Here is an 18314-nt window from a genome sequence, read left to right on the forward strand (position 1 = left end):
TTTGTAGATGGTCCTTGCATGGTGGGGGGCCAGGGACTAGGGTGGGTGCAAGACACTAATCCTGTTGTATCAGAGCCCTACTCTTATGACTTCATTTAACCTAATTACCTCTTTATAGGCTCTATTTCCAAATACAGTCACATTTGAGTTTAGAGTTTTAACATGAATTTTGGGGAAAAACAATTTAGTCCATAGCATACTCTTTGCCCAGATATGTCTATTATTATTATTTGACCCCATTTGTTCTCCATCCCTCCCCACAAATTTTTGTTCTGTTCACTTAATAATAAATTGCTTACGTCACGGTCCTTTACCTGTAAATCCTTCAGGGCGTATTTTCCAAGAATAAGACTGTGATTTTACTGAACTACAGGAGACATATCAACTTTAGTAAATTTAACACAGATACAATATTTTTTTAATCTACCATCCATATTTCAATTGTTTCCATTGACCAAGTAGTGTCTACTGTTAGACATTATTTTATATAGCATTTATTTATGATTGATATTATTATTATTATTAGCATTATCATTAGCATTTTCTTCTCCTCCAGTACAGAATCTAGTCAAAACTTATGTTTTTAAAAATGACCTCTGAGGTCCTCCACAAATAAAAATCTAAGATTATCTCTTTCCAGTTCCGAGCTCCTCCCCCACCTCAAGTTTAAGTCCCTGTGCCTTCATTTCTGCTCCTTGGAGTGCTAGTACCCCATTTGCTATACAAACCACCTACTTTTCTTTTTCTTTCAAGAGTCAGTCTTTTCTGAACACTTTTCTTACTGCCCTCATAAGTCCAGATGTAATTGACTCAGCTGGAAGCCAGGAGACTTTCTCCTTACTCTCTCCAACATCTATACCCCGCGCATACTTCAAATGTCTTAGTTTGTATTCATGAGTACATATCTGTCCCTTACCCACAATATATCACCTTCATCCCCTGCCATGAAACTCTAAGCTCTTTGAAAGAAAGGACCATATTTTATTGCTCTTTGTATCCGCAGAGCTTAAACATACCATCTGTCTCACGGGAGGTGCTTTATAAATATTTATTAATCAGCAATGGAGTGTATCACTGTAATGAGCTGCTGAAGGAAGTTGTAGGGAGTCTGATCCTGAAGAGTTTCAAGAGGAAGGAAAATGCCTTTCTAACCAGGAGCCTTAAAGTGGAGAAGGGGAATGAGCTACTTGGGTGGGGCAAGCTTGGTCTCAAAAGCTCTTTCAGTTGTGTAATAGAGTGTGGTGAAATCAGGCATAAAACTTTATTCTCTCTTAAGGTTTCTCAAGCTCACGCACAGCCTTCAGAAGGACATAGTATGAATTTATTTCTTAAATTTTAATTTTGAACTAATTTATACTTACAGAAAATTTGCAAAAATAGTACAGAGTTCCTAGAAACCTTCACCCAGCTCCCCTAATATTAACATCTTATATAACCACAGAACAATGGTCAAAACCAGGAAATTAGCACTGGGACAATACTATTCACTAAACTAAAGACCTTATTCAGATTTCACCAACTATTCACTAATGTCCTTTTCTGGTCCAGGATCCTGTCTAGGATGCCAGGTTGCATTTAATTGCCATGCCTCCTTAATTGCCTCTAATGTGTGACAGTTCCTCAGTTCCTCAATCTTGATACTTTCTGTCCTTGTCTTTCATGATCTTGATACTTTTGAAGAGTACTGGTCAGTTGTTTGTAGAATGTCCCTCATTTTGAGCCTGTCCTCAATCTTGATACTTTTGAAGAGTACTGGTCAGTTGTTTGTAGAATGTCCCTCATTTTGAGCCTGTCTGATGTTTTCTCATGAGTGGGCTGCATTTTTGACAAGAACACCCCAGGAGTAATGTGCCCTTCTCAGTGTATCACATCCAGAGTACTTAAGTCATATCTCATTAATGGTGATGTTGAACTCGATCACTTGGATAATGAGGTTTCTGCTGGATTTCTTCCTGTGAAGTTACCGTCTTTCTCCATGAAGTTTATAAAACTTATAAAAGTAAAATATTTCTTATCTTAGAGGTACTTCGATACCATGTAAATAACCTGTTTCTCCTTAAACTTTCATTCACTAATTTTTACATCCATCAGAAAACCTTGCCTGCAACAAATCTTACTGTGGTGTTTGCCTAATAGTGAATTTCCGTTTTTCCTTCTATATTTTATTTCCCTTTTTCCTTCTGCATGTATACTAGAATTCTCCTGGAAGGAGAAGCTGCATAGACTGGATGCAGAATGTCACATCCTTTCAATCATTATTTTCTGGTCTTTTGATTCTTCAGATTAGTTTAACAGCCATACTTAAAAAAAATGCCTCTATTGTTCTTCTTTAAGCATTTACATTTTATCAATGTTTGCCTAAAGGCATTACAATCATTTAAGTTATTACTACAGTTTATGATTGGCAGCCCAAATGACTCTCAATTACATACATGAAAAATCAATGACTTATTTTAAAAAACACACAAGTAAATGACTTTAAAAGTGGGCACACCCTACACATAGCCATTGAATTACTAGTTCTTTGGTTAGCTTCTGAATGTCTAATAGCAAAAATAATACTGTTGATAGATAGCCACAAATAGTGCACAGAGCACATGTAAGTTCTCTGTCAGTAGAACTTTAATTTTACCATTTCTTGGCTTTTGTATGTTTGCATTGTTCAACATAGCTGAAGTGCAGAGAACACAGTATATTTAGCACAGATTTTTGGAGCTCAGCAATTTTCGTCGACCATACTTATCATGCAGAGTTTGCCTAGGATGGTTAGTCAGCAGAAAAGCATTGAATTGGAGCTGATTCATTTCTGAGTCAGTGACAAATTCACTTCGCAAGTACAATATCTATAGTTTTATAAAAAATTGGAAAAGGTTGACAAACCCTTTCTGTAAAGGGCCAGATAGAGTTCCCAGGCCATACAGCATCTCTTGGCTCTGCTGAATGTGTGGGTGTGACTCTGTTCCAACACAACTTGATTTACGAGAACAGGTGGCAGGCTGGGGGTGTAGTTTACTGACCCCTGATTTAGACTATAAAAATACACAAAGTCAAAGTGTACATTAGCATTTATTCTTGTCTCTCTTTTTTCCCTACAGGCAGAAGATTGATCTTTGAAAATATGTATTTGGGAGATAGTCACGTTCTGTTAAATGCCTTGTGCTGGTGCTGCCATCGAAAAATCTGGTTACACTCTGGGGAGGCCTGCTGTCACTGCAGGACTGAACCGCCTCGGCCCTGAGATGAGTGTCCAGCCTCAGCGGGTACACCATGAATAGATACACGACAATCAGGCAGCTCGGGGATGGAACCTATGGTTCCGTCCTGCTGGGAAGAAGCATTGAGTCTGGGGAACTGATTGCTATTAAAAAGTAAGCTTTATCCCTCACTCTCATTAATTCATCCTCAACCACACATTGTCAAGATAGTTTTACCTCTACCCTGGCCATTCCCTGTTTTTGAAACATTTCTAAAGGGGAGAGGCATGGAGAACCTTAGATGATTTCTGTGTGCTCATGTTAGAGGTCTTAAGAACATTCCCACTTTAGACTTATTACTTTGCATATAGCACTAGTTCCTTTTCAAAGTTTTCTCATATTGTGAGGTAGTAACGAGTAGGTTAATAAACAGCGTATTACAGGAGGGGAAACAAACTCTGAGAAATTAAGTGACTTAGTTTGGGTCATTTATATGTGTGGTGGTCTGGGACTGCTGTCTTGTTCCCCCCACCCCATTTGTTCTTTGCAATCTAAGTCCAGACCCATTGCATTAATTATTTGTTGCTGTGTAACAATTTACTCTAAGACTTAGTGGTTTAAAGTAACACGCATTTATCATCTCGCAGTTTCTGTAGGTTAGGAGTCTGGGCACAGCTTAGTTGAGTTCTCTGTTTTAGGATCTCTCATGAGACTGCAGTCAAGGTGTCGGCCAGGGCTGGGGTTTCATCTGAAGGCAGGACTGTGGAAGGAGTCACTTCCAAGCTCACTCACATGACTGTGGGCAGAATTCAGTACCCTGTGGGTGTTGGGCTGAGGACCTCAGTTCCCCGATGGCTGTTGGTGGGAGGCTACCCTCAGTTCCTTGCCATGTGGGCCTCTCCAAAGAGCAGATCACAACATGTCAACCTGTTTCATCAAGACAGGGGAGACAAGAAGGCAATGAGAGAGTCTTCTACTAAGATGGAAGTCATATATTTTTGCTTTTGTAAACTAATCACAGGAGTGACATCTCAAATTGCTGTATTCTATTAGATGCAAGTCATTGAAGAAGGGGGTTATACAGGTTGTGAATATCAGGAGGTAGGAAGTCTTTGCGGACTATATTAGAGTCTGCCTGCTACACTCATCTATATCCAGTTGCCTTATCAACATTTCCATTTGAATTCCCTGCAACATTTCAAACTCATCATGTCCAAAACTGAACTCATATTCAGCATAGTGTCCCTCTCTTGTGCCAAACTGGTTTCTTCCTCAGTATTCCCTATTGTGATAAATGACAATACCATCCCTTAAAATCTTACAGTTCTCCTGCCTTCCCACCCCGCTTTGCCTATCTAGTCCTGTTGATTCTACTAAATATTTATCTGACCCACCTACTTCTCCATATTCCCACTGCTAACCTCCCATTCAGCCTATTTACTACCTCAAACACTAGATCCTCTGTAGGGCGCCTGGCTTCCATTCTTTTCCCTGTTCATACCAGACTGAAGGGATTATCTTAAACATACAGGTCTAATCTACCCAAATCCTTTGTGCCACACATTCCTTATGTCCCACTGTCTCATCACATCCCCTTGTCCTATCTGACTTCAGTGCAGCTGTGGTGAACAGTTCTGTGCCCACCACCAGCATCCCACCTCAACTGCACCTGGATGACTCAGCTGAGGTATGTTCTACCCAGCTCCTTAAAAGGCCTCCAACGGGCTTGACCCCAGCTGCTCACCTTGGTATCAGTTCAGTCATGTACCCTTTATTGAGTTTCCCACCCCACCCTCCCAGTTAATTTGCTCCTTGCCCTGGCTTCCTGGAATCACCTCCCAAATAAACTACCTGCACCCAGATCCTTGCCTCAGGTTCTGCTTTGGGGGAAATTCAAACTAAGATAGCTATCAGTTTTAGGAACAAGCCCTAAATTTTTATTTTTTAATTTTTTTATATTTTGGCAGCTAGCCGATATAGGGATCCGAGCCCTTGACCTCAGTGTAGCCTCAAATTTTTAATGTGACCTACAAATTGCTACATCATTTGGCCCCTGCCTGTTTTCTTCAGCTTTGTCTCCTGTCACTATCCTCTTGCCTACTTTGATCCAGTCTCTGTGGCCTTTCAGCTTCTTGAACTCACCAATAACCTTTCTGGCCAGAAAAGGTTGGTATTACCCACTCCATGCCTCCCACCTTGCCAGATTCTACTTGTCCTTCAGGTCTTGGTTGAAATATCACTTCATTAGAGGAGCATTCCCTGATTCCCCAGACTAGATTAGGTCCATTTGAGGTACATTCTCATAGAGCCCTGTATCTTTTCTGCATAGCACTTAGTACAGAGAATGATTGTCTGCCTTCCTGCTATGATGTCAATTCCATGAGGGATGTCTTTCTTATCATTGTATGTCCAGTGCCTGACAAAGCATCTACCACATAGGCTGGCTAAATAATATTTGCAGAATGAATAAAATAATTGATCACTCAACCAGGAAATACGTCACCTGGACAGAGTGTCAGAATGAGGTGGAGAGATGGAAATTGGTCTGTTAGTAGCTAGTAGAGAGACCTTGTCTGTATCTTAGTTTCCTCACCTGTCCCATCTGTCTCATAGGGCCACTGTCAGACTCAAGTAAGAAACATGTTGGAAATGCATTGAAAAATATAACCTTGAAACTTGGATTTTTGATTAACTAGTAGGATTTTTTTTTCTCTCCCCTCAGGCTCTAAACCAGGGATTGGCACACTTTCTCTGTAAAGGGCCAGACAGTAAATGTTTTAAGTTTTGCAGGCCATATGGTCTCTGTCGCACCAACTTGGTTCTGCTGTTGTAGTGTGAACGCAGCAACAGACAATATAAAATGAATGAGTGTGGTTGTGTTCCAATAGAACTTCATTCATGGAAACTGAAATTTGAATTTCATATAGTTTTCACATATCACAAAGTAGTATTCTTTTCTTGATTTGTTTTCCCCAGCCATTTAAAAATATAAATGCCATTCTTAGCTTGTGAACTGCATAAAAACCGATGGTGGGGTGGATTTGGCCCATGGTCCATAGTTTGCCGACCAAGGAGGCTGGCTGTTTAGCTCAGTTGGTTAGAGTGTGGTGCTGATAACACTAAGGTCAACACCAAGTTAAAGGATTCGGATCTCCATACTGGCCAGCCACCAAAACAAAAAACCCCAACATAGTTTGCTGACCCTGCACCAGAGGGTCTAGAACTGTGCTGTCCAATATAGTAGCAAGTAACCATATGTGGCATTTAAATTTAAACATAAACTTAATTAAATTTATATTCAGCAACATCCCAAGTGGTCAACAGCCACATGTGTCTAGTGGCTACCATACTGCATAGCACCGAACATTTCCACTAGCACAGAAAGTTCTACTGGACGGCTCTGGTCTAGACAGAATAAGCCTGAAGGATTTCCCTCCAGGGCAAGTTGGCTAATTAGTGGAGAGCAGAGAGCAGTGCAGGCCCCGTTGTATTGCACCACACCTCCACTGCTGGGGTAGTTTATGACTTTGGGATTGCACTGCTAGCTTTTAAAATAAGTACTGTCTTGGATAGTATAGTACAACATATTTGATAGAAATCAAAAGCAACTGTAAGCACTGTTCATTAGGTTCAAAATGAAAACATTTTAAAAAAATAAAGTTTAGGCTGACTGGTTAGCTCAGTTGTTTAGAGCATGATACTAATAACAAACACTAAGGTCGAGGGTTCCCATACCTTTACTTGCCAGCCATCAAAAAAAAAAAAGTTTAGCCTGTTACTGGGAGTAAATGTGCTGTTTGTTTCTTCTCTTTTAGAATGAAAAGAAAGTTTTATTCCTGGGAGGAATGCATGAACCTTCGGGAGGTTAAGGTATTTATTCATACACTAGGGAATAATTTATATATGGCTGATTAAAATAGCTTTCTGCATGCTTAGGTTTATAGTTGATGTAGTAATTCCATTTGAATTTTTTTACTAATGCTGAAAAAGGGAGCAAATGATAACATCATGCAGCTAATAGCTGAAAGTAGAAAATTACTGTTAGTATATTAGTGAATACACTGTTACTAGAAAGCTTTCATCTTTAATGGATCGCTGCAATATATTTTGATAAATAAGTTGAATGTGTTGATTTAGTGAATTATTGTTGCCTGTAAAGCTGATTGTCCTAATTATTAATATAAAAGAAAATCTGTTTGTTGAGTGTTTTTCCTAGACATAATAATGGTGCTTATTTTGGTTTCTTGCTGTAATAATTTGCACTCTATTGTCTGTGGTGGAATTCTTTGATCAAGGTGGAGCTGTATCAAGCATCGCATAGCATGTGACTTCACTTCTATTCACCCTTCCGCCTGGAGTTACTATTCCTTTCCTTTCACCCTTCCCCCTCTTCTCTTGATTCTGTTTCAGTTCTCTTGCCTCTGTTAGACTGGATTGACCACTTTGGGTTTTACACATAATTCTTTTCATGCACTGAGCCCTCTCAGCCCTGTTTGAGACACCTTGTAGACACTGAAATCCAGCTCTTCCTTTTCCCCCAAGGGAGTCCTGCACATGGAAGGGGGGTTAAAAGTCTAGAGCAGAGATTGGCAACTTTTTCTGTAAAGGGCCAGGTGGGAAATCTTTTGTGTTTCATGGGCAGAAAGGTTGCACTGAGGATATTGTATAGGTTCAGGTACAATAAGAGCAAAAACAAATGTCAAAAAAAATTTGTTTTCTGTATAATTTTATTTATGAAATATAAAATATAATAATAAATTGAACATAGTTTTTGTATTATAGATCTTCCAGTGGGAAGAATGACATTTTCTTTGGGGGGACATAACATTTAACTTAATTGGGGCTCAAAGTTAGTGTTCCCTATCATCAAATTGCAAATGTTCATCTGTAAAGACTATTCAGAGCTCAATGACTGTACAAAAACAGGTGGTGGGCTGGATTTTATCCATGGGTTACAGTTTGCCAACCTCTAATCTAGAGAATAAAAGCTCTGGGAGATCCAAAAACATCAGAGATCAACAGGAAAGGATGATCCAAGGGCATTTTCTCTGTGACATGAAGTTCAGAGAAGTATCCTTGGCTTAGATGTTAAATTTCCACCTTTCTGTACAACTAATTGTGTGTTCTGATAGAAGAGAGGTTACTCAGACATACAGCTTAGAAAAACCATAGGCACACAGCATCTTGGAAGCAGTGGCTGCCCAGCCAGACAGTTGATGAAACTGCTTCTCTAGCTTGTGACAGCAGATGTTCCCCTGAGTTTTGCTCATGCACTGATGCCACATCTGCTGCCAGCCATCCCGCCTGCCCTTGTTGACCCTCACACACACCAGCACTGGGCCACGGCCATGCACCGCATACGGAAGGGAGGGAAGGAGAAGGGGCTAGAAAGCAGCCCCTCACCAAGGTTCCTCATCCCTTTCTCCTTGATGTGGTCCTTCTTCTCTGCCTGCTGACTCAGAAGAGGAAGGGAAAGGAAGGTCAGTAAAGGACTCCTGTCATCACTTTTCGTGTCCTGCCACTGCCTAATCCCAGCAGCAGAAGCAAAGGAAGAAAAATCCTGTACTGTGGTACCAATGATGCCACTGTCCCTTCTCATCTATTTTCTCTTCCATTGCTGTCTGCCCACACTTCCCCGTGTCTACCTCTGGAAAGCCCACACCTGATGCCAGCTGCAGGGAGGGGAATCCTTGATCCTGCAGTGTCATGGGAGAATGGGACGTGGCGACATTTTTCTTTGAAGTACTGGCTTTCATGGCACAGTGGTGTTCTAGACACCATTCCCAGGTAGTAAGCTGCCTATGTCCTGACTACTCTTCTGCTGTCTTTTTTTTTTAACCATCTTAACTTCTGATATCTTTATATCATTTGTCCAGCAATTGCCCCCTCTTCTCGTATCTTTTTTTAAAAAATTATTTGTTTATTAATATTTTTTTTTTAATTCTAAGAGTTGTTGCAGAGCAGTTGCGGGGAAGAGGGACAGGGGGAGGGGGAAGGAAGTAGGAAGGGGGGAGGAAGGAGGGGCATGGTTGAGGCCTGTGGCAGCCCCCTCATTCCTTCAGGGGAGACCAGGGGACTTCCAGCAGTGTCTTGGTCATTACTGAGCTGGGTGCAGATGTCAGGGGGGTGTGGCTGAGGCCCTTGTCCTTCCAACACCCTGGCTTGGGAGCCCAGGTTGCTTCCTGCAACAGCTTGGTAGTCATTGCTGGGCTGGTTGTGGGTGTCAGGGGGGCATGGCCAAGGCCCTCGGCACCCACACTGTCCCAGCTTAGGAGCCCAGGATGCTTCCTGTGGGGTCTCGTGGTAGTTGCTGGGCTGGTTACAGGTGTTGGGGGCATGGCTGAGATCCCCAGCTCTCCCTGCTCCCCGACTTGTGAGCCCAGGGGCTTCTGGTCCTTCTTGGTTTTATAAGTGTTCTTTGGTGATGTGAGACCTTCACTAGTTAACATCAAACTTTGTGTCTGTTCTGTGGGTGTTTTATTTTTAATTTCAGTTCTGTGTTGGATTATTTGCTGTTCCCACCACTTAAACTCTGCACTGGGACTAATTTGTTGTCCTTTGCTTGCTTCTAAAATGGGGGAACTTCCTGTGGGGACCAGCACTTAAGCCCAGTAGTTGAGCTAAATTGCTGCTTTGCTGCTGATTCCCTGGGGAAGGCTTTTTGTGCAGCTCAGGTTTTAATGGTTGATATTATAGGTACTTTCAAGTCTCATGAGATCCAGTACACCTGGGTTGTGTAGAAACTCTGGTCTGGGCATGAGTCTTTTCAGCAAACTGTACTCCCTGCAGTTCTATATTCCTGACAGTCTACATATAGTGGGCCTGTGCTGATTGGAGGGCAGATCAGCTGTCCTTCTGTGCCCGAGTGTTCCCCCAGTGGGCTGGTCTCCACCATCCCCCCACATTCCAAATACTTCCCATGGGATGGACCATGCACTGGTCCCTTTCAGTGACTCACTGGCCTCTTTGCTGGCCTCTGAGTGGCTTCTTTTTTCTGTTGTTGTGGCTCCTAGGTCCTCTGTGGGTCCATGGGAACCCTGTTAGTGGTCTAGCTGGCCTGGGGGCCACCAAAGCCATCTTCTTTCCTGCAGCCTCCAAACAACTTCATCTGAAGGGCACAGCTGTGGCTTTTGCCAGCTCTTGCTCTGTACTCACCAGCTCCAGCCTTGAAGCAGCCTGGATTCAAAATGATAGAGGCAGTCCTTTCTGTCATTGTGGCTTCTCCTGCTTTCATGTACTCCCTAGGTCTCTTCTCCTCTTCCCCTGAGTTCTAGTGGCCCCAGCTTGGCTGTCATTGCTTTTTAATAGTTGTAAATTGGTTGATTTGTGGGAGAGTGTGACACTGGAGACTGTCTCTTCCGCCATCTTAACCGGGAGCCCCTTTAAACTCTAAACTTAAAAGTCTTCCTTTCCACTGGCTCCTTCTCTTCAGTCTATAAATATGCCCATCATTCTCTCTAACCCCCAAAAATCTCAGCCCTCTCTCTCCTTGAGCTTCCACCTCTTCCCTTTCTTTACTTTACCTTCCAAACTTCTCCCTGTGGAGCTACTTCCCCACATATCATTTACTTCCCAACCTAATTGAGTCAGGCATCTCCCTCTGTAATTCTACTGAAGCTACCAGGTTTGCCAGAAGACTTCACTGGGTCACCTCTTCCCTTTCTTTACTTTACCTTCCAAACTTCTCCCTGTGGAGCTACTTCCCCACATATCATTTACTTCCCAACCTAATTGACTCAGGCATCTCCCTCTGTAATTCTACTGAAGCTACCAGGTTTGCCAGAAGACTTCACTGGGTATGTACCTGGCATCCAAACAGTTTGCCCTCTGCCCAGTTCTCCAGCTAAACTCTTCCAGATCATCCTCCTTCAGAACCAAACTGGGGTAATTCTCATCGTTCATCCTTCAGATATAGAGTCTGCTGCTTCCTTTTCCACATCTTACCTGCAATGGGCTTCTTCCCCCATGTGCCTTTTCCCTCTTGATGAGTTTGTCTGGGTGACACACTCCTTCAAGTCACACCTCAGGTGATGCTCACTGACCACACAGGGCTTACTGATTACTCCTTCATGAAACATTTCTGACCTTCGTGGTCTCTGTCATTTTGACACAATATGACCTTCTTTAGTCTGTTACATGTATTTTGCATTCAGGTCTTTTCTTTCTAATTAGGTTGTTTGTCTCTTAAGTGCAGGCACTGTGTCTTATGCTCTAGGGTATCCTTGGGGCCCAGTACGTTGTAGTTTTAATAGTTAAGAAACTGTTGATCAGACCCTGAGGAGGGTGGAATTGATAATATCCAATTGGAAACTTCATCCTTGGGGATAAACAGTTCCCATTTGGACTGTGGACCAGGTTTCTTTGCTGCTTCTGCTTCTACTCTCTGGTACAACTACCTGCCTCTCCCTTTCCTTTGAGAACCTTTCCTTCTTTCTGAATAAGATGCCTTCTTTCTGGAAAGTGAGGGTACATCAAAAAGTTTATGGAAAAATGGAATTAAAAGATAATACAAGTCCTTCCATGTACTTTTTTTTCTTTTTTTGGTCGGTTGGCCGGTATGGGGATCTGAACCTGTGACCTTGTTGTTAGCAGCACCATGCTCTCCCAAGTGAGCTAACCAGCCAGCTCCTTCCATGAACTTTTTGAAGTATCTTCATATATCTCTGTGAAGTGAGTCACATGAAGTCCCCTACATAAAATTAATTATTTTTATATTAAACTAATACAGATTTTAACTTATTCAGGAGCCTCCCTTAGAGACAAGAGTGTGAGACTCTTAGATTTGGGCCAGTAATTCAGGGTCAACCGTGCTTCAGGCTAAGAGCTGAAGGTACCCACTCCTTGCCTAGAATTCTCTTCTAGAAAAGCTTTAAAACCACTTTCATTTTTCTCTGAATGAATCTGCCCCACAGCTGCTCATCCACTGGCTGTCTCAGCCATCGCTTGTGATGTATTGCGAGCAAACAGGCTGAAAAGATGGCCGCAGCCAGTGAGAGTCCAATGAATACAAGTTAAGCAGTATTTGTGTCTGTTACTCATGGAGGACCAGGAATCCAACCTGACTAAAAGAAGTAATTGGCCTGGTTAGGTAATTCTAGATGGATCTGGCCCAAACAGTTGGCAAAACAACTGAGGATTCCCTGCCAGAGAAGGGTCTTGGCAGGAACTTGTCCTTTGGGGACAAGGCTCCAGAAGAATCTTACTTTGTTCTCATTCACTGACCATATTTCCTCTCTCTTCCCAGCTGCTTGAAGTAACTTAATATTATGCATTCCCAAGCTCTGATCCCTTGGGTACCTTATTACCGTGTCCTTCCAGATTTGGATGTTCATTTGAACACTTTTGTCCTGAGATATTTTATTTGTTTTATAAAAGAGATGTTCTTCCTCATGAAATTCAAAAATTAAGAGAGCCTTAGAATGTATCATAATTGGACCCAGTTCTCTATAAGGAAAAGGCTTTTTGAATTGCAGGAGTCATCTAACTGGCGAAAGTGACCTTTGGAGCTTCCTCGAAGGAGACAGCCTATCAAATTCTGATCATCAGTGAGCAGACCAGCAGTTGTGTGTTTCTGGCGAGTGTAACTGAACAGGATTGCTGCTCACTAATACAAAAGTGTATTCATTCACCATTGATGGAACTAATGATGCAAACAGAAAATAGCTGACAAATGGCTGTGCTCACTTGTACCCACAAAACTGTGCCCGTGTGAGGACGAGCCATCAGGAAGCCATTCACCATTTTCCTTTTTTTCATGCACCACTTTCTGAACCATGCTCTCTTCCTCACCCATTGCCTGACTTTTTTGCCTTTGTTGTTCTTAGAAGCAGAGGGATTTCTCTCATCTCACTTCAGGGTCTTTCTAATTAGGTGTCTCCTTCTTCTGCTCCGTGATTAAAACTCTCCATCTCATGGACACATGAGTCAGACAAGTCGAGAGAATCAGGTTATCGGCCTCATCTATTGTAACAACTTCCTATTCATAGTGTCAGCCGACTGTTAGCTGGTGATCTCAGCCTTACACAGCTGCATTTTCCAGTGCTAGAAAAATCAAAGCCTCAGCTTCTTTTATTGGTTCCCCTCTGGCCACAGCCTGAATTCCATCATCTGGAGGGGGTGGGCCTAAAATAGCTCTGGAACATTGCCTGGTGTTGGGGGCAGCCAGAAATAACAGTTACTGGTTGAATACTTAACTTTCCAGTTAGCTTATCGAAATCGTTTTTCCAGGTAAACTTGCTATCGATTTTGGAGAAAGACCGTTTATTAAATTGTCTTGTCAATAAAATATAACATGGCATTTTTGTGGTTCTAAAATTAGGTATTTCTTTCTAAGTATGTGTAGGATTACTTTTCTTTTTCAACATCTGATTTTCTCTAATTTTTTTGTGTTTTTCTTCCTCGCCTTTCAGTCCTTAAAGAAGCTCAACCATGCCAATGTAGTAAAATTAAAAGAAGTTATTAGGGAAAATGATCATCTTTATTTTATCTTCGAGTACATGAAGGAAAATCTTTACCAGCTCATTAAGGAAAGGTACAGTTTGGTCATCACAATCTTAGGAATAAATACTGCAAAGTAGATGTGTTTTCTTTCTGCTTTTGTTTGTTGTGGTCTTCCAGTTCTATCTCCAGTCGTTTAACAGCATGCTACTGGGCTTTAATGTTGAAAGCTGCCTGCTAGATGAGGGGCCCAACCCACATTCCTACTAGGGAGGCCTTGTGATAGGTTCAGGGAAGCTACTTTCAATGCAGCTGTTTTCATGTTTTAAAGGGTTATTCACCCAAAGCAGCTCAAAGATTTAACAGGCACTCTGCAGTTCATTCCCACAAGAACATATGAGCGCAGCATCTGCAAGTCAGAGATCTGCACAGCTCCATTTATTTTGAGACCTCTGTTGAAAAGTTTTAGTTTTATTTCAGATCCTCTCTTGCTACAGTGCTCAGGCGCTTGCATGCTGAGGGAAATAATAAGAACTTACCTGCTATGGTAATTTTGTACTTTAAAAGTGAACCATGCAGAGCCCCTGAGGCACATTTTCTTGGTGACAAAATGAGTACCATTCACAGCATCCCTCTGAGTGATCTGAACAAATATCATCATTGTCAATAACAGCAGCGAAACTGTGTGGTTTGCCCAACCAGAGGGAAAATGTCAGCATCCGTCGTGTCTCATACAGCCTGCATCTGGAAGACCTCAAATTTTCCCCACTAAAATTTTTAGAAGTTTTAGTTTATATCATGGAGAGAAGACATTTTTAGATTTTATATGCTCTGTTGGAAGGAATTTTTTTTTTTTTTTTTTTTTTTAAAGATGACCGGTAAGGGGATCTTAACCCTTGACTTGGTGTTGTCAGCACCACGCTCAGCCAGTGAGCGAACCGGCCATCCCCATGTGGGATCCGAACCCGGGGCCTTGGTGTTATCAGCACCGCACTCTCCCGAGTGAGCCACGGGCCGGCCCGGAAGGAATTTTTTTTTGTTTACTATAAAATGTTTAATCTTTTCTTCTTTGTAACATAACTGAATATACTTAGTGTTTATAAGGTAGCTCCCCTGTATGGACAAATGGTTGTTTTTCTTTGGTATTTATTATCGATCTGGTCAGAAAATTAGTGTTTGAGCAAATGTTTTCTTAAGTTCTTACTATATAACCAAAAGAACATGAAAATGGGATTTGTTTCCAAACATAAGGCCAGATTTATAACTTTGTTTTTCTCTGCCCCTTACAGAAATAAGTTGTTTCCTGAGTCTGCTATAAGGAATATCATGTATCAGATATTGCAAGGACTTGCATTTATTCACAAACACGGTAGGTGATTTGGAGTATTATGCTTTTGAATGGCAGTGAAATGCTATCATCAAGTAGTTGTTTAGGAAGCATTAATGTTCTTTGTAACTGACTCCCAGGAAAGGTTGAAGAGTTGAGAGGCTGACAGTGGGTTTTGTAATATATTATCTTTTATAACTTGATTTCTGAAATTCCCTCATTATTTATTATGTCTGTATGTTTTTATTCTTCAGGCTTTAACATTAAGCTTCTTAGTTATAGATCTAAGAATTATTCCTGACCATTAAACTGGTGTATTGATGAGAAACCTAAGATTATAGTTCTGAGAATTTTGTGTGTGATGCTCAGTCCACCAACTGACACTGCCTCACTGTGGCTTCTCATTTCTCTTCTGCATTTATATGTCTACTTTTTTGTAAAGGGTTTAAAAGTGGTCTAACAAGATGCAACACAGGAAAATAAAACAAATAAATAATAAAAATATTAATAAATATTAAAATAAATTAGAAATTAGCAAGCTGAAAAAAGGCAAAGGCAAAACAAGGTACGGATGTAGCCTTGGGGTAAGGTTGGTCCTCCAAATGCATGCCAGCAAGTTTTATTCCAGTAGAGGAAGCAGGCTACATATTAGATTCTAAGCATATTGTCAGACCATGCAAAATGTGAAACATTACCAACAACATATGTAGTTTTTCCGAGGTGAAAACAGACCAGTTGCCCAAGAAAAGTAGAAATATTCTTAATACAGAGAGCAGAAAGAGGCTTCTCTCATGGACCCTTTAGAGGGAACAGTATGTAACATAACTTTGTTGTAAATACAGTGACAAGTTACATAGGGCAGTTTTATGTCATATATCTCAATGTAGGCCAATTACATCACCTGATCAGAGAAAACAGTTTTACTGGGGCCCAGTATGATTTACTCTAGTGTTGGTCTGATTAGTCCATGGAGAGATTTAGAGTATCCAGAGGAATGGATGGCCACAAACCCTTCAGGAAATCTGGTATTGAGCAGCAGTGAGTTTGAGGTTATATTCTCCAGCAACTACCTGGAGCATTGCTGGTCTTTGTTACTAACTGGATGCAGACCTGGCTGGGGTTAGATCAATACCTTCTTGTGAGCAGAGAGCTGCCAATGGACGTATCCATGGGTGGAGCCAAAAGTCCCCTCGGGAGCCATTTGAAGTCATTTTATATACAGACAGATGGGCAAAGTGGCTGATTTTCCACAGGCAGAAATCCATTCACTTTCAGTCTAAGGATGTTATCGCCATTGCAAATATTGAACCAACAAATGAGTTTTATTACCCGGTAAGGAAACTGGATTGAAGTCCTTTGACAATTCAGTCGGTTCAAATTTGATACAAATTGGCAGTGAATAGAAAAACCTTGCATTGCAGAAGGTGGTATAGTGCATCTGGGGTCCTTACCAACAAGCTCTTTATCCTCTAAGTAGCCTCTCACAGTTAGAGACTAAATGAAGTACAAACAGACTATAGGCTATTTGTGCAAATCACTGTCAACCTTAGGCACATGGTGAGTAACATGCAAGACTGAGTCAAACTGAACCAATTCTACAAAAAAGTTTGTAGTACAAGTTACTTCTGATTCACTGACATTTATAGAGCTAGCATGTTAGCCTTTATTCACGAGAATTCACAAGGCATGGTGTGAATTTACAAAACACTAAAAGCTTCTGGTATGGTATCTTAGACACAAATAGGAGGAGAAGGGTCACTTACTAGATTTAAGAGCTCAAGGAAAAGAAATAATGAGAAATAAAAGGGATTCTCAAAAGAAGATAGGTCAACAGGCATGTGTTCAGATAGGGGCCAATCATAGTGTCACAGTTATTCGGGCTTTTTGCTCAGTACTGGAAACTTAGCAATGGACCTAAAAGAAAGTTTATATTCTTTGGCTTCTCTTCTTTTCCTTTTTGTTGCTTTTCAGTGTCACAGTTATTCGGGCTTTTTGCTCAGTACTGGAAACTTAACAATGGACCTAAAAGAAAGTTTATATTCTTTGGCTTCTCTTCTTTTCCTTTTTGTTGCTTTTCATGACATACAGGTGGGTCAAACTTACCCATACAGGTAATAGAAATGTATTCAATGGCTTGGAGGACTATGTCTTGCCCCAAGAGATGGTTCTGTGCTTTTGCGTTTCACCACTGTCTTGCTGTGCATGACCTTGAGACAGTCCATTGCCTATGTGTGCATTGCTGTTCTAGTGGCCTTCCTGATAAAAACATCGTAGGTTTAAATTCAGTAATATCTGTGAAATTACAACTTCCACAGCAGGAAGGTGTGTTATATAAATGTGTAAAATTTAAATATTTTCTGGTTATTTCCATATATTCATGTCAGATTCATCAACAACGGAATGTGGTAGAGGGAAGAAAGCCTTCTCTGTGGCTTGCTCAAGGTTATTAATGAAAAAGTAGGCACAACAAATCTGCTGCCTGGATGAAAGAGAAAATCCCTCTGTTATTTGACTGGCAGGCAGTACCCTGAAATTAAATCGAAGGTCTGTTCTTGTCTTCTGGAAGCCGGACAGTTTTGAATAGGAAGGTTCTTATCAGAACAACACTTTGCTGTTGTGTGATCTCTGAATGACCTAGCTGTAAGGGTTTTCATTGTGACTTGGAAGAAGTGGGCTTATTGTTCTAGGCCACATTGTATATATCAGCAGAACGCGTACTCAGCTAGGAATCAGATCAGAGTTCTAGCGCCACCTCTTCACAGGTAGCACGTCACTAGCCTTGTGAGCCTTAATTCTTACCTGGAAAAAAATGGAGCCATGTCTGCCTGCCCACTTTAACAGGTTGTTAGGTTTCTGTTACTTATAATAAAATATATGGGCTGCGTATTTTATAAAGAAAACAAAATTTATTGCTTACAGTTTCTGAGGCTGGGAAATCCACAGTCCAAGGAATGCATCTGGTGGTGGTGTCAGTGACCCCTCACATTGCAAGATGGTGGAAGCAGAGAGAGCAGAGACTCTTCATGTTTCCCTTTTAAAGCCCTCAGAGCCATGTCCTGACCACCATTTTAAAAAAATTAATCAATTTATTATTATTATTATTATTTTACATTCTAAGATGTTGCAGAACAGTTGGGGTCGAAGGAGAGAGGGGAAGGGGGAGGGGAAGGGAGGATAGGGTGGCAGGACAAGGAAGGGGGAAGGGGGATGTGGCCATGGCCACCATTTTTAATCCATTCATTAGAGCATGATCCTACAATCTGATCACCTCTTTACAGCCCCACGTTTCGGGCCGGCCCGGTGGCGCACTGCTACAGTGCGCCGCTTGGGAAGCGTGGCAGCGCTCCCACCGAGGG

General features: G+C 41.5%; 1 protein-coding gene across 1 annotated transcript in view; it reads left to right on the forward strand.

Annotated features, from left to right (window-relative positions):
* Positions 1-18314, forward strand: part of ICK (intestinal cell (MAK-like) kinase) — a 63068-nt gene that overhangs the window by 15301 nt on the left and 29453 nt on the right. The window contains exons 3-6 of the mRNA XM_008593343.1: positions 3096-3368; positions 7010-7064; positions 13604-13725; positions 14921-15000. Coding sequence (XP_008591565.1) covers positions 3268-3368; positions 7010-7064; positions 13604-13725; positions 14921-15000 — 358 coding nt within the window. The 5' untranslated portion in view covers positions 3096-3267. The remainder of the gene's footprint in view (positions 1-3095; positions 3369-7009; positions 7065-13603; positions 13726-14920; positions 15001-18314) is intronic.

The sequence above is a fragment of the Galeopterus variegatus genome, unplaced genomic scaffold (genome assembly GCF_000696425.1).
Source record: "Galeopterus variegatus unplaced genomic scaffold, G_variegatus-3.0.2 Scaffold13, whole genome shotgun sequence".
NCBI classification, from domain to species: Eukaryota; Metazoa; Chordata; class Mammalia; order Dermoptera; family Cynocephalidae; genus Galeopterus; species Galeopterus variegatus.